At 39.4% G+C, this 21,917-nt stretch overlaps 1 protein-coding gene across 2 annotated transcripts in view; it reads left to right on the top strand.

Annotated features, from left to right (window-relative positions):
* The first annotated feature begins 16,781 nt into the window (after positions 1–16,781).
* Positions 16,782–21,917, top strand: part of TCTN3 (tectonic family member 3) — a 30,610-nt gene continuing 25,474 nt past the window's right edge. For both annotated transcript variants that reach the window (XR_008378923.1, XM_053585108.1), the window contains exons 1-3: positions 16,782–17,146; positions 17,324–17,447; positions 17,749–17,867. Coding sequence is in view for 1 of the 2 variants with exons in the window: in XM_053585108.1 (XP_053441083.1) it covers positions 16,849–17,146; positions 17,324–17,447; positions 17,749–17,867 (541 nt within the window). In the remaining variant the exon portion in view is untranslated. The remainder of the gene's footprint in view (positions 17,147–17,323; positions 17,448–17,748; positions 17,868–21,917) is intronic.

Genomic DNA, 21,917 nt, shown 5'->3' with positions numbered 1-21,917 from the left:
AAAACATACCATGCTCATGGTTGGGAAGAACCAACATTGTTAAAATGTCCATACTACCCAAAGCAATATATACCTTCAACGCAATCCCTATTAAAGTTCCACTGTCATACTTTAAAGATCTTGAAAAAACAATACTTCATTTTATATGGAATCAGAAAAAACCTCAAATAGCCAAGACATTACTCAAAAATAAAAACAAAGCAGGAGGAATTACGCTACCAGACCTCAGACTATACTACAAATCGATAGTGATCAAAACAGCATGGTATTGGCACAAAAACAGAGAATTAGATATCTGGAACAGAATAGAGAACCAAGAGATGAACCCAGCTACTTACCGTTATTTAATCTTTGACAAGCCAATTAAAAACATCCAGTGGGGAAAAGATTCCCTATTTAACAAATGGTGCTGGATGAACTGGCTGGCAACCTGTAGAAGACTGAAACTGGATCCACACCTTTCACCACTAACCAAGATAGACTCTTACTGGATTAAAGACCTAAACTTAAGACATGAAACTATAAAAATACTTGAAGAAATTGGGTTGCGTGAGTTTTTTATGAGAAGGACCCCCCCGGGCGATTGAAGCAGCTTCAAAAATACACTTTTGCGACTTGATCAAACTAAAAAGCTTCTGCACAGCCAAGAACACAGTAAGTAAAGCAAGCAAACAGCCCACAGAATGGGAGAAGATATTTGCTGGTTATGTCTCTGACAAAGGTTTAATAACAAGAATCCACAGAGAACTCAAACACATTAGCAAGAAAAGAACAAGGGATACCATCACAGGCTGGGCAAGAGAATTGAAAAGAAACTTCTCCGAAGAAGACAGGCAAGCGGCCTTCAGACATATGAAAAAATGCTCATCATCTTTAATCATCAGAGAAATGCAAATCAAAACTACTTTGAGATATCATCTAACTCCAGTGAGACTAGCCTATATCACAAAATATCAAGACCAGAGATGTTGGCGTGGATGTGGAGAAAAGGGAACACTTTTGCACTGCTGGTGGGAATGCAAACTAATACATTCCTTTTGGAAAGATATATGGAGAACACTTAGAGATCTAAAAATAGATCTGCCATTCAATCCTGTAATTCCTCTGCTGAGCATATACCCAGAAGACCAAAAACCACATCATAACAAAGATATTTGTACCAGAATCTTTATTGCAGCCCTATTCATAATTGCTAAGTCATGAAAAAAACCCAAGTGCCCAGCGATCCACGAATGGATTAACAAATTATGGTAGGGTGGCGCCTGTGGCTCAAGGAGTAGGGCGCCAGTCCCATATGCCGGAGGTGGCAGGTTCAAACCTAACCCTGGCCAAAAACCACAAAAAAAGAAAAAAAAAAAAAAAAAAACAAATTATGGTATACGTACACCATGGAATACTATGCAGCCTTGAAGAAAGATGGAGACTTTACCTCTTTCATGTTTACATGGATGGAGCTGGAACATATTCTTCTCAGCAAAGTGTCTCAAGAATGGAAGAAAAAATATCCAATGTATTCACCCCTACTATGAAACTAACTTAGGACCTTCACATGAAAGCTATAACCAAGTTACAACCTAAGAACAGGGGGAAGGGGGAAAGCGTGGGGAGGGAGGGGGGAGGTGGGTAGAGGGAGGGGGATTGAAAGGATCACACCTGTGGTGCATCTTACAAGGGTACATGTGAGCCTTGGCAAATGTGGAATGTAAATGTCTTGGCAAAGTAACTAAGAAAACGCCAGGAGGGCTATGTCAACCAATGAGATGAAAATGTGTCAAATATTCTATGAAACAAGTGTATGGTGCCCCATGATCATATTGATGTACACAGCTATGATTTAATAAAAAAAAAAAAAAAAGAAAGAAACTATAAAGATTCTTGGAGAGAGTGCAAGAGAAACACTTGAATAAATAGGCCTAGGAGAATACTTTATGAGGAGGACCTCCCCACCCCGGGCAATTGAAGCAACACCAAAAATACATTACTGGGATCTGATCAAACTAAAAAGCTTCTGCACAGCCAACAACACAGTAAGTAAAGCAAGCAGACAGCCCTCAGAATGGGAGAGGATATTTGCAGGTTATGCTTCTGACAAAGGTTTGATAACCAGAATCCACAGAGAACTCAAACTTATTAATAAGAAAAGAACAAGTAATCCCATTTCATTGTGGGCAAGGGACTTGAACAGAAGCTTCTCTGAAGAAGATAGATGCATGATCTACAGACACATGAAAAATGCTCATCATCTTTAATCATCAGAGAAATGCAAATCAAAACCACTTTGAGATATCATCTAATTCCTAGTAAGAGTGCCTCACATAACAAAATCCCAAAACTACAGATGTTGGTGTGGATGTGGAGAAAAGGGAACACATCTGCACTGCTGATGGGAGTGCAAACTAATATGTCCCTTTTGGAAAGAAGTATGGAGAATACTCAGGGATCTAAAAGTAGACCTACTGCTTCACCCTGCAATTCCTCTACTATGTGTATATACAAAAGGCCAAAAATCACTTTATAGCAAAGATATTTGCACCAGATTGTTCATTGTAGCTCAATTCATAATAGCCAAGTCATGGAGAAGCAAAAGTGCCCATCGATGCATGAAAGGATTAATAAATTATGGTATATGTATACCATGGAATATTATGCAGCCTTAAAAAAGATGGAGACTTTACCTCTTTTACGTTTACATGGATGAAGCTGGAACATATCCTACGTAGTAAAGTATCTCAAGAATGGAAGAAAAAATATCCAATGTACTCAGTACTATTATGAAACCAATTTACAATCACTCACACTTTCCATATGAAGACTAGATCACAACTATGGCCCAAGATGAAGGAGGAGGGGAGATGGAAGGAGAGAGGAGAGGTCATATCGAGGGAAGGTGAATGGTGGGATCACACCTATGGTGCATAATGCAAGGGTACATATCGGATCTATTAGTATAGAGTATAAATGTCTTAACACAATAATTAAGTAAATGAGGTGAGGTATATATTAACCAGTGTGTTGTAAGTGTTCCTAATTCTATATGAAATCAGCACATTGTACCCCATAAATGCATTAATGTATACATGATCTATGTGTTAATGATTTAATAAAAAAAAAGAAGAAAAGTAGTATCAACAGATAGCTATTCCTAGGTTAAAATAATAAGAAAATGCATGCAAAAGATTATAAATAGTGGCAGCACTCGTAGCTCAGTGGGTAGGGCGCCAGCAACATACACCCAGGCTGGCAGGTTTAAATCCAGCCTGGGCCAGCTAAATAACAATGACAACTGCAACAAAAAAATAGCTGGGCATTGTGGCAGATGCCTGTAGTTCCTGCTACTTGGGAGAATGAGGCAAGAGAATTGCTTAAGCCCAAGAGTTTGAGGTTGCTGTGAGCTGTGACACATGGCACTCTACTGAGGGCAACATAATGAAACTCTGTCTCAAAAAAAAAAAAAAAAAAAGATTATAAATACTGATTGAAACATTGACCTGACCAATAAACGGTGAAAGAGGACGTAGAAAGATTATGCTCTCCCCACAACACTTTTTGAGTTCTTCCTCTTAAGGCTGATTGATGGGTAAAAGAATACTTTAACCTACCAAAATTGCTAAAAAATAAAAGAGATATTTATCATTATAAAATGTGAATTACATATAAGTTATCAAACGGATTTCCCAGGAAACTTGCAAATATGAGGTAAAGAACTTGATGTCATCTCTAAACTGAATTTTGACCACCATTCTCAGATATGGAGAAGAAATTTCTAGAGAATAAGTAAGAATGAAATCTTTATACTTTGGAGATTGTCTGAGCTTGTTAATATAAGAGTTGGTCTTGATTAAATTAGTTTCTCCTTTTCTTTTCTTCAAGTAAATAGGAAAACTTGATGTACCAAAACTATGTCTCAAATCTAACAGTCACACTGTGAATACCAACTGTGATCTCATCTCCAATGTAAGAGCTCCATGTTCTGGCCCAATATATCCCATTATATGACTGGATATATGGACTAAGCACAATATAGGACAAACTGGCATCTCACCAACTTCTGAAACTAAGCTGCAACATAATTTACTATAGAAACACTGATGAAGAAACTTCATGGCCTTAGATGCTCCCTGGAATATAAATGCTGAACTAGAGCTAGCAGTAAGCCAGTAATCAGACTAAGTTTGAAATTTCATGCTCCCAGAGAAGTGGTATCACTTCAAACCTAGGGGAGAAGCCCCTGCCCCACATCTGCACCTTAGAGGAACCCATAAATCAGAAATTCACCACTGACAAATTTTGTAAAAATCATCACTTCTAACACTCAGTAAGTACCCAATGCTCAGAGATGACACTGGCAACTCAAAACCCTAGAAATTCAAGAAAATGAGCAAATTCTATCCTATCTAGACAAGATAAACCCAAATAACTCCATACCAAGACACATAAATAGTCAAACTTTTAAAAATTAAAGGCAAATAAAAATATTGAAAGTAGAGAGTAATATTTTACTTATAGAAGGAAAACAATTGAATTATAGTGGCTTTCTCATCAGAGACCACAGAGGCCAGAAGAAAATAGCATATATTTCAACTGGTGATAAAAGAAAAGAACTGTTGGGCAGTGCCTGTGGCTCCATGGGTAGGGCACCGGCCCCATATACCAAGGGTGGCAGGTTCAAACCCTGCCCCAGCCAAACTACAACAACAACAACAAAAAATAGCCGGGCATTGTGGCAGGTGCCAGTAGTCCCAGCTACTCGGGAGGCTCAGACAAGAAAATCGCCTAAGCCCAGGAGTTGGAGGTTGCGGTGAGCTGTGTGACACCACGGCACTACTGAGGGCGATAAAGTGAGACAATGTCTCTACAAAAAAAGAAGAAAGAAAAGAAAAGAACTGTCAATTAATAAGATATTAATAATAAAAAATGCATACACACAGGCTTGGCACCCATAGCACAGTGGTTACAGAGCTGGCCACATACACCCAGGCTGGCGGGTTCGAACCAGCCCTGCTAAACAACAATGACAACTGCAACAATAGAATAGCACCTCAAAAATACACTACTGGGACCTGATCAAACTAAAAAGCTTATGCACAGCCAACAACACAGTAAGTAAAGCAAGCAGACAGCCCTCAGAATGGGAGAACATATTTGCAGGTTATGTCTCCAACAAGGTTTTAATAACCAGAATCCACAGAGAACTCAAACATATAAGCAAGAAAAGAACGAGTGATCCTATCGTAGGCTGGGCAAGGGACTTAAAGAGAAACTTCTCTGAAGAAGACAGGCGCATAGCCTACAGACATATGAAAAAATGCTCATCATCTTTAATCATCAGAGAAATGCAAATCAAAACTACTTTGAGATATCATCTAACGCTAATAAGATTAGCCCGTACCACAAAATCCCAAGACCAGAGATGTTGGCATAGATGTGGAGAAAAGGGAACACTTCTACACTGCTGGTGGGAATGCAAATTAATGCATTCCTTTTGGAAAGATGTTTGGAGAACACTTAGAGATCTAAAAATAGATCTGCCATTCAATCCTATAATTCCTCTACTAGGTATATACCCAAAAGACCAAAAATCACATTATAACAAAGATATTTGTACCAGAATGTTTATTGCAGCCCAATTCATAATTGCTAAGTCATGGAAAAAGTGCAAGGGCCCATCGATCCACGAATGGATTAATAAATTGTGGTATATGTACACCATGGAATATTATGCAGCGTTAAAGAAAGATGGAGACGGAGGCGGAGCAAGATGGCAGCTGAGTAACAGCTTCTGTGCATCTGGGCACCGTGAGTCTGGGGAGATAGGACTCCAGGCATCTCTGGCTGGTGAGAACTGCCTAGCATCACTCCTATGAGGATACAGGGAGTCAGCGAGAGACTTCTGGACCCCAAGAGGAGGACTGAAGCAGTGGAAAACCGGCAAGTGGTCGCTTGTGTTCAGTCCGTCTAAACCCGCCCACAACTTCCACAGGCACAAGAACTTAAAGAGCAAGAGGAAGTGAAAGGAAAATTAGGGCAAGGAAACAGATAAAAGAAATCACTCATGAGGAAGAATCAGCAGAAAACTCCAGGCAACATGAAGAAACAGTCCAGAACAACCCCGCCAAGGGACCATGAGGTAGCTACTGCAGAGGATTCCACCTATACAGAAATGTTAGGAATGACAGAAAGGGAATTTAGAATACACATGTTGAAAACAATGAAAGAAATGATGGAAACAATGAAGGAAACTGCTAATAAAGTGGAAAATAACCAAAAGGAAATCCAAAAACAGAATCAAATCAGAGATGAACGATATGAAGAATATAAAAAGGATATAGCAGAGCTGAAGGAAATGAAACAGTCAATCAGGGAACTTAAAGATGCAATGGAAAGTATCAGCAACAGGTTAGACCATGCAGAAGAAAGAATTTCAGAGGTAGAAGACAAAGTTTTTCAGATAACTCAGATAGTAAAAGAGGCAGAAAAGAAGAGAGAGAAAGCAGAACGTTCACTGTCAGAATTATGGGACTTTATAAAGCGTTCCAACATACGAGTTATAGGAATTCCAGAAGGGGAAGAAGAATGCCCCAGAGGAATGGAAGCCATACTAGAGAATATTATAAAAGAAAATTTCCAAAACATCACCAAAGATTCTGACACACTGCTTTCAGAGGGCTATTGGACCCCAGGTCGCCTCAACTCTAACCGAGCTTCTCCAAGACACATTGTGATGAACCTGTCCAAAGTCAAGACAAAAGAAAAGATTCTGCAAGCTGCCAGGAGTAAGCGCCAGTTGACCTACAGGGGCAAATCCATCAGAGTGACCGCAGACTTCTCTAATGAAACTTTCCAAGCAAGAAGACAATGGTCATCTACCGTTAATCTACTTAAACAGAACAATTTTCAGCCCAGAATTCTGTACCCTGCTAAGCTAAGCTTCAAAATTGACGGAGAAATCAAATCATTTACGGATATACAAACATTGAGGAAATTCGCCACAACAAGACCGGCTCTACAGGAAATACTTCAACCTGTTCTGCACACTGACCACCACAATGGATCAGCAGCAAAGTAAGAACTCAGAAATCAAAGGACAGAACCTAACCTCCACACTGATGCAAAAGATAAAACTAAGCAATGGACTCTCACCAAATAAGACGAATAGAATACTACCACACTTATCAATTATCTCCATAAATGTTAATGGCTTGAATTCCCCACTGAAGAGACATAGATTGGCTGACTGGATTAAAAAACACAAGCCATCCATCTGCTGTCTGCAAGAAACACACCTGGCTTCAAAAGACAAATTAAAGCTCCGAGTCAAGGGTTGGAAGACAATTTTTCAGGCAAATGGAATTCAGAAGAAAAGAGGAGTTGCAATCTTATTTTCAGATACATGTGGATTTAAAGCAACTAAAGTCAAAAAAGACAAAGATGGTCACTTTATATTGGTCAAGGGAAAACTACAACAAGAAGATATTTCAATACTAAATATTTATGCACCCAATTTAAATGCTCCCAGATTCCTGAAGCAGACCTTACTCAGTCTGAGCAATATGATATCTGATAATACCATCATAACAGGGGACTTTAACACACCTCTTACAGAGCTGGACAAATCCTCTAAACAGAAATTAAACAAAGATATAAGAGATTTAAATGAGACCCTAGAACAACTATGCTTGATAGACGCATATAGAACACTCCACCCCAAAGACAAAGAATATACATTCTTCTCATCACCCCATGGAACATTCTCCAAAATTGATCATATCCTGGGACACAAAACAAATATCAACAGAATCAAAAGAATTGAAATTTTACCTTGTATCTTCTCAGACCATAAGGCACTAAAGGTGGAACTCAACTCTAACAAAAATGCTCGACCCCACCCAAAGGCATGGAAATTAAACAATCTTCTGTTGAATAACAGATGGGTGCAGGAAGAAATAAAACAGGAAATCATTAACTTCCTTGAGCATAACAACAATGAAGACACAAGCTACCAAAACCTGTGGGATACTGCAAAAGCAGTTTTGAGAGGAAAATTCATCGCTTTAGATGCCTACATTCGAAAAACAGAAAGAGAGCACATCAACAATCTCACAAGAGATCTTATGGAATTGGAAAAAGAAGAACAATCTAAGCCTAAACTCAGTAGAAGAAAAGAAATATCCAAAATCAAATCAGAGATCAATGAAATTGAAAACAAAAGAATCATTCAGAAAATTAATGAAACAAGGAGTTGGTTTTTTGAAAAAATAAATAAAATAGATAAACCATTGGCCAGACTAACTAGAAATAGAAAAGTAAAATCTCTAGTAACCTCAATCAGAAATGATAAAGGGGAAATAACAACTGATCCCACAGAGATACAAGAGATCATCTCTGAATACTACCAGAAACTCTATGCCCAGAAATTTGACAATGTGAAGGAAATGGATCAATATTTGGAATCACACCCTCTCCCTAGACTTAGCCAGGAAGAAATAGAGCTCCTGAACAGACCAATTTCAAGCACTGAGATCAAAGAAACAATAAAAAAGCTTCCAACTAAAAAATGCCCTGGTCCAGATGGCTTCACTCCAGAATTCTATCAAACCTTCAAGGAAGAGCTTATTCCTGTACTGCAGAAATTATTCCAAAAAACTGAGGAAGAAGGAATCTTCCCCAACACATTCTATGAAGCAAACATCACCCTGATACCAAAGCCAGGAAAAGACCCAAACAAAAAGGAGAATTTCAGACCAATCTCACTCATGAATATAGATGGAAAAATTCTCAACAAAATCCTAGCCAATAGATTACAGCTTATCATCAAAAAAGTCATTCATCATGATCAAGTAGGCTTCATCCCAGGGATGCAAGGCTGGTTTAACATACGCAAGTCCATAAACGTTATCCACCATATTAACAGAGGCAAAAATAAAGATACATGATCCTCTCAATAGATGCAGAAAAAGCATTTGATAAAATCCAGCATCCTTTTCTAATTAGAACACTGAAGAGTATAGGCATAGGTGGCACATTTCTAAAACTGATTGAAGCTATCTATGACAAACCCACAGCCAATATTTTACTGAATGGAGTAAAACTCAAAGCTTTTCCTCTTAGAACTGGAACCAGACAAGGTTGTCCTCTGTCACCTTTATTATTCAACATAGTGCTAGAAGTTCTAGCCAATACAATTAGGCAAGACAAGGAAATAAAGGGAATCCAAATGGGAGCAGAGGAGGTCAAACTCTCCCTCTTTGCTGATGACATGATCTTATACTTAGAGAACCCCAAAGACTCAACCACAAGACTCCTAGAAGTCATCAAAAAATACAGTAATGTTTCAGGATATAAAATCAATGTTCACAAGTCAGTAGCCTTTGTATACACCAATAACAGTCAAGATGAGAAGCTAATTAAGGACACAACTCCCTTCACCATAGTTTCAAAGAAAATGAAATACCTAGGAATATACCTAACGAAGGAGGTGAAGGACCTCTATAAAGAAAACTATGAACTCCTCAGAAAGGAAATAGCAGAGGATATTAACAAATGGAAGAACATACCATGCTCATGGATGGGAAGAATCAACATTGTTAAAATGTCTATACTTCCCAAAGCAATCTACCTATTCAATGCCATTCCTATCAATGTACCTACATCGTACTTTCAAGATTTGGAAAAAATGATTCTGCGTTTTGTATGGAACCAGAAAAAACCCCGTATAGCTAAGGCAGCTCTTAGTAACAAAAATAAAGCTGGGGGCATCAGCATACCAGATTTTAGTCTGTACTACAAAGCCATAGTGCTCAAGACAGCATGGTACTGGCACAAAAACAGACACATAGACACTTGGAATCGAATTGAACACCAAGAAATGAAACTAACATCTTACCACTACCTAATCTTCGATAAACCAAACAAGAACTTACCTTGGGGGAAAGACTCCCTATTCAATAAATGGTGTTGGGAGAACTGGATGTCTACATGTAAAAGACTGAAACTGGACCCACACCTTTCCCCACTCACAAAAATTGACTCAAGATGGATAAAGGACTTAAATTTAAGGCATGAAACAATAAAAATCCTCAAAGAAAGCATAGGAAAAACACTAGAAGATATTGGCCTGGGGGAAGACTTCATGAAGAAGACTGCCATGGCAATGGCAACAACAACAAAAATAAACAAATGGGACTTCATTAAACTGAAAAGCTTCTGTACAGCTAAGGAGACAATAACCAAAGCAAAGAGACAACCCACACAATGGGAAAGGATTTTTGCATATTTTCAATCAGACAAAAGCTTGATAACCAGGATCTATAGAGAACTCAAATTAATCCACATGAAAAAAGCCAACAATCCCTTATATCAATGGGCAAGAGACATGAATAGAACTTTCTCTAAAGACGACAGATGAATGGCTAACAAACACATGAAAAAATGTTCATCATCTCTATATATTAGAGAAATGCAAATCAAAACATCCCTGAGATATCATCTAACCCCAGTGAGAATGGCCCACATCACAAAATCTCAAAACTGCAGATGCTGGCGTGGATGTGGAGAGAAGGGAACACTTTTACACTGCTGGTGGGACTGCAAACTAGTACAACCCTTCTGGGAGGAAGTATGGAGAAACCTCAAAGCACTCAACCTAGACCTCCCATTCGATCCTGCAATCCCATTACTGGGCATCTACCCAGAAGGAAAAAAATCCTTTTATCATAAGGACACTTGTACTAGACTGTTTATTGCAGCTCAATTTACAATCGCCAAAATGTGGAAAGAGCCTAAATGCCCACCAACCCAGGAATGGATTAACAAGCTGTGGTATATGTATACCATGAAATACTATTCAGCCATTAAAAAAAATGGAGACTTTACATCCTTCGTATTAACCTGGATGGAAGTGGAAGACATTATTCTTAGTAAAGCATCACAAGAATGGAGAAGCATGAATCCTATGTACTCGATCTTGATATGAGGACAAATAATGACAATTAAGGTTATGGGGGGGGAAGCAGAAAGAGGGATGGAGGGAGGGGGGTGTGGCCTTAGTGTGTGTCACACTTTATGGGGGCAAGACACGATTGCAAGAGGGATTTTACCTAACAATTGTAATCAGTGTAATTGGCTTATTGTACCCTCAATGAATCCCCAACAATAAAAAAAAAATAAATAAAAAAAAAGAAAGATGGAGACTTTACCTCTTTCATGTTTACATGGATGGAGCTGGAACATATTCTTTTTAGTAAAGTATCTCAAGAATGGAAAAAAAAGTATCCAATGTACTCAACCCTACTATGAAACTAATTTATGGCTTTCATATGAAAGCTATAACCCAGTTATAACCTAAGAATATGGGGAAGGGAGTAAGGGAGGGAAGGGAAGGGGGAGGACGGGTAGAGGGATTACACCTGCGGTGCATCTTACAAAAGTACATGTGAAACTTAGTAAATGTAGAATATAAATGTCTTAACACAATAACTAAGAAAATGCCAGGAAGGCTATGTTAACCAGTGTGATGAAAATGTGTCAAACAGTCTATAAAACCAGTATATGGTGCCCCATGATTGCATTAATGTACACAGCTATGATTTAATAATAAAAAAAAAAACAGCACCTGTAGTCCCAGCTACCTGGGAGGCTGAAGCAAGAGAATCGCTTAAGCCCAGGAGTTGGAGGTTGCTGTGAGCTGTGATGCAACAGCACTCCACCGAGGGTAACATAGTGAGACTCTGTCTCAAAAAAAATGCATGCATTTAAAAAGATTATAAGTATAAATATATATTATAGAATTATATGTCTAGCAAAATATTCTCCAAGAATAAAGGAGAAATCAAGACATTTTCAAATGAAGGAAAACTGAGAGAATCTGCTGCCAACAAATCTATCTTATAAGAATGGTTATAAGATTTCTCTATATAGAAAAAAAACTTTAAATTAGGGTTTGGGGAACATCAAGAAGACAGGAACAACATAGCAAAAATATGAGTAAATACAATAGGCTTTCCTTCTCCTTCTGAGTTTTCTAAATTATGTTTAATGATTGACACAAAAATCGTAACACTTTTCATTGTGTTTTTAAACATATGTAGAGGGTATCTTCAGGAAATTTATAAGTAGGGAAAAGTAAAGGGATTTAAAGAGAAGTAAAGTTTCTGTTATCAAACACAGCCATTTCCGAGCACTGGAATTTGAGCAAAGGCAGACAAATTGAAAGCATTTATTCCATAAAACTTTGGATAAGAACAATGGAAAACTGTGACCCATCCTATAAATTCTAGTGCTAACAGGCACCCCATGGGAATTCATTTTGCACAACTTCTAAAAATTGCTGAACAGACGGAAAAGAGATGTAAATCTTTCTCTTTCAATATTGCTTTTGAGAATCTGCTCTTACAGAACTCCTGGGTGATGAACAGGGGTACAAGCTTCAGACCTCAACCACATCCCAAAAGCAGAGTCACAATTCCTGTGACAATTCCATCTCCAGAGAAAAGTGGGGGAGCCAACTCCTGTACTTTGACATCCTAGACAGCTGCTAAAAAATGGAATGGATACAGCAGGTTCCCACAGCCTCTTATTTTATGAACGTTCTATTAATTATTTCTCAAATTTCTCTGAGGATACTAACTAGAGAGTGTATTAGTTTCTAGAAAAAAACTCTTATTTTTTCCCCAAAGGAAAATATCTAGATATAGGTCGTTATGAGAACAAGTGAAACTATCCTATATACAGAACTTCAATTCATTTCCTTGTTTTCAGTCAACTTCCCCCTTTGCCCTCTCCCGTCCCCACATTCTGTCTACTGTGTGGTGTTGTGCTCTGAGTCAGCTGCCTCCCTGCTGCAGCCCTCCTCTAGGTGTTTATGCTGCTGCTGCTTCAGACAACAGGCTCCCAATTTCTGTCTTTAGCTAAGAATATATGGGAAATAATCTGCTAATAGCCAACTCACACCCTTAAGTTCTTTTTGTCTTGTGAATTTATGTCCTGTTAATTCTTTCAATTGTATTTTAATAAAATAAAATTTCAGAAGAGTCAAATGTGTGTTTTTCTGCCATCTGTAATCAGAATTCCTAGTTTAACAAATGCAATAGTCTTTTGTGTCTCTCTGGAGATGTTAATTATATTTGTTCTAAATTCTTGTTCTAACTTCTCCTATTAGCTTACTTCATCAGGTTTCAATTCTGCCTGAGTACTGTATACATTTTTCATTTGCTAGGCTTTTCCCTTTTTCAGATGTGGATCTTTTGGCTGTGTGTTCATCTCAGTGACTGAGATTCACTGTTAGATTATCCATTTATTGGCTGTGTTTACCACATTCTGCCTTCAGGACTTCTAAAGGAGGAAATAGTGGATGTGCAGTTTGACAAGGTGTGTGTCTTCGTCTATTTTCTGTTGGCATTCTAACAGAATACCTAAAACTGAGCCAGATGTGGTGGCTTACACCTGTAATCCTAGCACTCTGGGAGGCCAAAGCAAGAGGATCACTTCAAGTCAGGACTTTGAGATCAGCCTAATGAAGAGCAAAAAAAAAACACGTTTCCCCCTCCCCCACAAAAATAGAAAAATTAGCCAGCTACTACCACATGCACCTGTTGTCTCAGCTACTCAGGGAGCTTGAATCCAGGAGTTTGAGGTTGCAGTGAGCTATGATGATGCTACCACACTCTAGCCAGGATGACAGGATGAGATTCTGGTTTAAAAAAAAAAAAAAGAAGAACACCTAAAACTAGGTAATTTATAAAGAAAGGAAATTTCTTATGGTTTTGTGGAGGGTGGGAAGTCCAAGGTCAAATGGCCATCTCACCAGAGCCTCCTTGGTGGTGGGGACTATTTGTGGTATCCCAAGGCAACACAGAACACAGGGCATCACATGGCAAGGAGGCTGAGCATGCTAACTTCCTAGCTTCGCTCTCTCTTCCTCTTCCTATAAAGTCACTAGTTCACCTCCCATGATAACCCATTAAAGGTTTTACCTCTGCATACAGCCATATTGGGGATTAAGTTTCAACATGAGTTTTGGAAGAGACATTCAAACCATAGTAGTGTGCTAGTACCAGTCTCAAAGTGTGGGGCCTCTCTCTTCCTTCTAAGTGTCAGAAGCCACCCAGGGCACGATTCTGCCTCTTCAGCAAAAGTGTTTGCCTCTCCCTACCCTCAACTCACAGCTTTAAAGGCAAATCTTCTGTTACCCACAGCATGCAAAAGTGAGGATAAGGTTAAGGTGCTGACCAACCTGGCTTCTCCTACAGTGGTACCTCAATGAATAACTCATAAAACTTTATAAGGAGCCCTCTGATAACCAGAAGCTTCTTTTTGTGTGTGGAGAGCTCCTAGGAGCCACTTCCAATTCTGTATAAGACTTCTGTTACACATTTGTTTGTCCACCTTCAATCCAATCCCATCTGCCTTCTATTTTTCAAGGATTGTTATAATATCTGATCCATGAGAGTAAGTCTTTGTGGTTTTCAATATCTAGGTGTGTATGTACCTACATGAGTGTGCATAGCCACCTAAATTTTCTGTAATTTTTAGAGATTTGGAAAAGAAGAGAGAAGTGGGGAAAGGCTAGAACCTGTTCTTGATATAATCTCCTGGCTACATTTCCAATCACATATAGAAGTCTTTTAATCCCCCAAACTTAACCTAGACAGGTGCTAGTATATAATCTAAGTTGGAAATTTCTACTTCCGAGGTGATGGTCATATTAAATTATCTCAATTTAAGACTTGGTTCCTACATTGAAACTGGTATCTGCATGACACATGAATAAATTTCACTCTTCTACCTCCACATTATCTTTCAGATCTTAACATTAGATCTCAAAAGAATTGAGAGTTCCATATTACAGAAATTCCTACATACATAAAATATTAACAATACAAATTCATAAAAAGTCTAAAGAGTTCAACAAAACAATCTTTGATATACCTAAAAAGATACATTTAATGCACATCTAACATGTCTTAGGCACTGTTCTAGGCATGGGGATACATCAGTGAACAAAATAGACAAAACTCTTTGTTTTGTGGAGTTTACACACATATTCTAGTAAATAAACATAATTTGAATAATCTGAATTTGGGCTTTTCCTACAGAAATTACTAATAAGGTAGATAATTGTTTGAAGACCAAATATAAATTTCATATCTCTCATAGCTTCCCATCACCCAATCACATAAAAATGTTTGAGAACATTGATAACACAGAAATACATCAAGCTACTGACTTCAAAACATTAGAAAATGAAGGTCTTGTCAAAGAACATGAGTAAAGTCAGATGTCCTAAAACTTAGCTACATAAGCAATTCACATGGAAAGGAAGGTATTGGCTAAAATTTTAGATAAGTGTACTAGATTTCTAGATAACTTTAAACATAATTATCACAAAACCAAATAATTGAAATAATCCAGATGTTAGAAATGAGAACACAGGAAAAACATAAAGTATAGCTATAGCAAGATTTTGATCATCCAGAATCCTACTGTACAATGCAGTAGCTTCTCTCATCTGTGATTATTTAACTCTGAACTAATTAAGCTTTAAATATTAAAAATTCAGCTCTTCAGTGACACTTGCCACATTTCAAGTACATCATAGCCACACACCTCTGGCCTGTGGCTCCCATATTGGACAGTGCAAATATGGCAATATTTGCAACACTGCAAAATGTTCTATTGGACAGCATTGCTCTAGAGAATCTGGAGATCCACACCACTCCTGAAAAAAACCAAAAACTTTCTAAAAAGGATTACAAAAGTGGCAATTATAATGGCCAAAGATAAGTTTCCATCTCCACCCCTTGGCTATTTCTATTCCCGCATCTTATTTTCTCTTCATCTCCTAGAAAATCTGTTTCTCCTTTTCTTACTCCTCTCTTCCTATCTTCTTACACTTTCCCAGCCTTTTTTAAAAATTTCTAATCCCCCTTCTCTAACTACTTTTTTCTAGCAACAAGTATGTTTTTATTGAGGTTTTTTTAAATATTGCAATGTTAAAATTTAAGAAGCTTGGCGGGGCACAATGTCTCACACTTGTAATCCTAGCACTCCGGGAGGCCAAGGCGGGTGGACTACTTGAGCTTAGGAGTTGCAGAGACCAGGCTGAGCAAGAGAGAGAGCCCTGCCTCTACTAAAAGGAGAAAAACTAGTCGGGCGTTGTGGCAGATGCCTGTAGTCCCAGCTACCTGGGGAGGCTGAGGCAAGAGGATAGCTTGAGCCCAAGAGTTTGAGGTTGCTACCTCATTACCAGCTGTAATGCCAGAGCCCTTTTACCCAGGGCAACAGAGTAAGAGTCTGTCTCCCAAAAAAAAAAAAAAAGGACCTAGAGACATTAAAAAGAAAAACACTCCACTGTATGAGGAGACTTTTTAAGGTATGCGACTTTCAATATATTCCCCCCACATCATAATCGTTCCATAGAAAGGGTTTCTTACCACAAAATCCGAAAAGGAAAAGATCTGCTATTCTTGTTCCCGCCTCTGGGGTTTCCCTCTCTGGAGGAAGAGCCCAGGCTTCTGAGCCGCGAAGTCTGGGCGGGACTCCGCGGCATCTGGGCATCTGCCTAACTTCTACCGTCATCTAGCGGAGAGCTGCGGCACCAGCTCCATGGCAGCAGCCAGTTGCCGGGCGACGGAGGCGCTGCCCGGCCTGCCTAAGGAGGAGGAGCAGAGTGAAGGAACTGTAACAACAACGCTTTCTATTGGCTGAAAAGCTTGCAGCCATCACCATGAACCAATGAGAAGATGCATGTGGAGGGCGTCAGACGCTGTGCGACTCCTCCCAGCCTGGCTCTGGCAACGCGTCTAGAGACTGGGGAGGCCCTCATAGGACCCTCGGAAGTCTATATTCCACATGTGCGCCACGCAGCTAGTGCTACTGCTGGTGTTCTTACTGACGTTCTCCGAGAATGCCCAGCCTCAGCCCACTTCTTCCTCAACAGGGGCAGTACCCACTTCTACGGACCTGGGGTCCGGAACGCAGGGCGGGACCTCCCAGTCCTCGGCGGGGACTGCAACTCCCCCAGACGTCCCTGGGATCTCTACTGAGGGCCCTCCTCTTGTGACCTCCTCGGCATCTAGAAATAGAACAGTGGGCCCTACTCTGGTGACCTCCTCTGCTCCTCGGAATAGAACCGTGGACTTCTTCCCAGGTGAAGGGAAGGGTTGTGGGAGGTGAAAACTACCGACTTCTCAGGTCTAAAAATCTGTGAACAAAGTGGAATTGCTGCAGAGCTAGGCGGGGGACTGTCAGAGGAGGGGGCATTAGCACTTGGAAGAATTCGGGAATCCTCATCCCGCTCGCTCTACTTTATGTTGTACTTTTATAGTCTTACCGATCTGTGCCTGTGACTTGACTCTTGGTGCCTGCGACATAAATTGCTGCTGCGACAAGGACTGCTATCTTCTCCATCCAAGAACAATTTTCTCCTTCTGCCTTCCTGGCAGCGTAAGGTGAGCTGTGCAGGATGAATCCTCAAATGGTTTGGGGCCTTGAATGGGTAATATTTGGAAGTAGAAAAAGTTAGCTTTCGTTCCTTAGCCTACCCCCACTTCCACTGCTAGGACGTTCCCTGAGTTTTTCCCGGGAGTGGCCTTCTCTGATTCTATAGAGCAGTGATGTCTAGTAGAATAAGACCTTCGCGTTGCCTTATAGCAAGCAACTCAAGGAGTTCTCTGGCATCTGACTGCCACCCATGGAGCCCTCTTTAAACCTACTCTTACACTTCTAATGTGTCTTTCTTTGTCTTCACAGGTCTTCAAGCTGGGTATGTGTAGACAACTCTCTTATCTTTAGGAGTAATTCCCCGTTTCCTTCAAGGGTTTTTATGGATTCAAATGGAATTAGGCAGTTCTGTGTCCATGTGAACAACTGTAAGTACAGACATGTTGGCTTTTCTTATTGTCTAGCCTTTGTCTCTGGACTTTTTTCTTTTTTTCTTTTTTTTTTTTTTTTTGTAGAGACAGAGTCTCACTTTACTGCCCTTGTTAGAGTGCCGTGGCGTCACACGGCTCACAGCAACCTCCAGCTCTTGGGCTTACGTGATTCTCTTGCCTCAGCCTCCCAAGCAGCTGGGACTACAGGCACCCGCCACAACGCCCGGCTATTTTTTTGTTGCAGTTTGGCCCGGGCTGGGTTTGAACCCGCCACCCTCGGTATATGGGGCCGGCGCCCTACTCACTGAGCCACAGGCGCCGCCCCATTTCTGGACTTTTTTCATTTCTTTTTTGAACTTTTTTTTGTCCTTTGACTCTCTACCTCTCTTTCTACCTCTTCTGTCTTTATCTTATTACTGGATATTTGCAATTTTTTAAACCCTATTGACTGTGGATCAGAAAATGCATACAGAACTTTAATACTTTAATCATAACTCTTAGCACAGATAATCACAGATAGATTATATTGCCCACTTGCTACAATCACCATGAAGACAATCACTGACTATCCAGTTCTGGACACATACTAGACACCAAATATTACTTGAATGGAAATCTTTAACAAATGAGTTTATGCCAAGCTCTTTTTTATTTCATGAGCAACAGTGTATGAGAAGGAATTACTATGATCTCAGTCCTGCCATTTTCTTACCAGCTACATCAATTTGAGCAAATCCTTTAGCATTTTCAAACTCATTTCTTCATCTGTAAAGCATGAAAAATATCACTGGCTGTGCAGGTGAACATGCTCTATATAACTGTAGAGTATAATAAAGATGAGAGATGATTATTACTGGAATTTTTTAATGGACTTAGAAATTTCCTGGTGATAGCGATGACATTTCTAATGATATGAAGCTAACATATCTTTTTTAATGTCAGTGATGCAGTGTTCCTGCACAAAACAGATTTAAATATTCCTTTCATCCTGAAAGCCAAGTTACCTGATTTTATCTCATCGTAGAAAAGAAATTGAAAACTATATTCATCTCAGAAAACATTTGATTTTTGGTTTGGCAGGGACTTGAACTTGAAAGCATTTATCAGAAGCCTTGTGGCCTTTTAGGTTGTCGGAGGATAAAGGGAGCAAAGTGAATACTTCACTTTAAGATAAAGCTGCCCTTTCCTTTCCATATCTTCTACCACCTTCTGAATCCAGCCTTATGATCATGCTCCAGAGCTATTGCAGTAGCACCCACCTGGTGTTCCTAGCTTTTAATCCCCACTGCTGCCTCCTATACAATCCTGCACACTGCTTTCTGGACCAATAGATCTGAACTTTCTTTTCTTCAACAATGCCTGAGAAATATAGTACTTCTATTATTAATATTGAATCATTGTATCAATGAACTGTCTGTGAATGAGGCTGAGAAGTAGATTCAAGCTTAATATGAGAAAAAGCAACAACTTATCTTTAGTTCTGATTATTTGCCTACCTCCCTCACACATACACATGTAGCATACATACACTGTACACACAACCACAAAATATCACTTTACTACAGCAGTTCTCAACCTGTGGGTTGCAATCCACAAGAACTGTATTAAAGGCTGCAGCATTAGGGAGGTTGAGAACCACTGCTTTACTAGATTAATCTTTCCATAACATTTAATTACTAGGTCTGATAATTACGTTGTCTAACTCATCCTAGAAAAAGTGCTACATACTCATTGCTAAGTATCACTATAGTCATGTTCAATGTACTTCCCCTTGGGAAGCTATGCACCACACCAGCAGCTAGATCACCCTAAAAGCAATTTTGGAACTCATTTTCTAGAATGGCCATCAGAGCTGTTATCATAAGGCACATAAAACATGCAACAATAATGAATGCCATTCAGCATTCAGTATCATTCACATGTCAGTATTAACAGCAGTGAGACATTGATAAACCACAGTTATAAAACCTTACTGAGTTGTTTGCACAGTGCTGCCAGTGTAAGCCCATGATGACAAATTTGTGAACTTAATCATCAAACCTCATATAACAGTTCTAATGGTCATTCCAGATAAAGAGTTCCAAAATTACTTTGGGCTCTGCACCTGTAGCAGAGGTGAGCTGGCCACATTCACTGAGGGTGGCAGGTTCGAGCCTGGCCTGGGCCTGCTAACAACATTGACAACTGCAACCAAAAATAGCCAGGTGTTGTGGCAGGTGCCTATAGTCCCAGCTACTCAGTAGGCTGAGGCAAGAGAATTGCTTAAGCCCAAGAGTTTGAGGTTGCCATGAGCTGTGACACCATGGTACTCTACTGAGGGCAACATAGACTCTGCCTCAAAAAAGAAAAAAACTAAAGCAAAATAGCTTTGAAGGGTGGAGTGGGTCCTGGCATTGGTGCATAGCTTCCCAAGGGAAGTATTTCAAAGGTGATCATAATGATATTCAGCAATGAAGTGTGTAGCACTGTTTGTACAATGAGTTCGCAAACTTAATTGTCAGATCTCATGTGTTGCTTCCTTATTCAGAAACCTCCAATGACTTCCCACTACCTATAGAATAATATCCGACTTTGGGCGGTGCCTGTGGCTCAAAGGAGTAGGGCACCGACCCCATATGCTGGAGGTGGTGGGTTCAAACCCAGCCCTGGCCAAAAAAAAAAAAAAGAATAATATCCTACTTCTTTAGCTTGCAATCAAGGTATGTTCATATTTAGTTTTTTGTTTTGGGGGTTTTGTTTGGTTTTTGGGCAGGCAGAATCCCTTCACTGCTCTGCCCTGTGTAGGTTATAGTTCTTTTTGTTTTTTTAATTGTTTGAGGTTCACTGAGGGTACAAAGAATTAGGTTATACTGATTGCATTTGTTAGGTAAAGTCCCTCTGATAATTGTGTCTTGCCCCCAAGAGGTGTGTCATATACTATGACCCCCCATCTCCCTCCCTCCTCCCCTGGCCCTGCTCCCTCATTCCCCTGCCTCCACCTTGTATTAGATCATCTACTGCCTTCATATTAAAATTGAGTACATTGGATTCTAGTGCATTCATATTTGATCCAACATAGTTTTCCAGGCTCTTCTCCCAGTACTCTCTACATTGACCAAAGTCATCTACTTATTGTCCTTAAGATATGCCTTACATTTTTCCCAAGTTTATGTTTGCTTTTCTTCTTTGTATTTGCATAGAATACAAAAGAATTGTATTTTATTTGTATTATTGTATTTGTATTTACAAAATTTGCAAAATTCCTAACTCTTCCATATGTCTTTTCTTGCTCACCTGTTGGAAGTGAGCCCATCCTCAGAAGTTCTAAGGCATTTATTGTTTGAATCACTCCCTTGGAACTTACATAGCTCTTGTATTGGTATCAGTTTATATGAAAATGACAGATCATATCTTTGTTTCCCATAGTGCTTAATATCTACTTATAATGATCATCAGTAAAGGATGTTTTTAGTCAAAGATAGTACATCATGATGAAGCAGGGAAAAACTTAGACTAAGAATCAGGAGCTCTGCAATCTACTCCTACCTCTATGACAGTTTGCTATTCTTTTACCTGTGGAGTATCTAAATTTCCTATGAGGTTGGGTCAGATGGTCTCTAGACTTAGTTCCTCATATGAAATTACATTAATCTAAGTACCTTTATACTCTGTTAAGTATGATCATGTATGACAGTAGAAATTTTAGGCAAGAATTCTCCTTAGCCTGTGATTACCACCACTATCACCAGTATCTGCACGAAAGTGAGTGACAAAATGTTAACCTTCTCTTATTCATTTCATCCATGAAAAAATAGCCAGGTAGATATTTGTCATCTCAGTTCATCTTCTTTCTAACTGCATTTTACTTGTACATGTGATAAATATCTCTTTCATGTGATTTTCTGGGTATGAGTTTTGAAGGAAATGGTAAAGCAGCTCTTGGAGCTGTTTGAATTTGAAAATTTCAGATTAGCTATAGAAGTTAGCCCATAGACCAGCAGCAGCATCATCACCTGTTTCACAGCAGTGCTTTTCAAACTAAAATATGTATGTACACCCCCTGGAGAT

Source organism: Nycticebus coucang, chromosome 3, assembly GCF_027406575.1.
Source record: "Nycticebus coucang isolate mNycCou1 chromosome 3, mNycCou1.pri, whole genome shotgun sequence".
NCBI lineage: Eukaryota > Metazoa > Chordata > Mammalia > Primates > Lorisidae > Nycticebus > Nycticebus coucang.
Note: the sequence above shows the minus strand (reverse complement) of the source record. Positions and strands in the feature narration are given on the sequence as shown.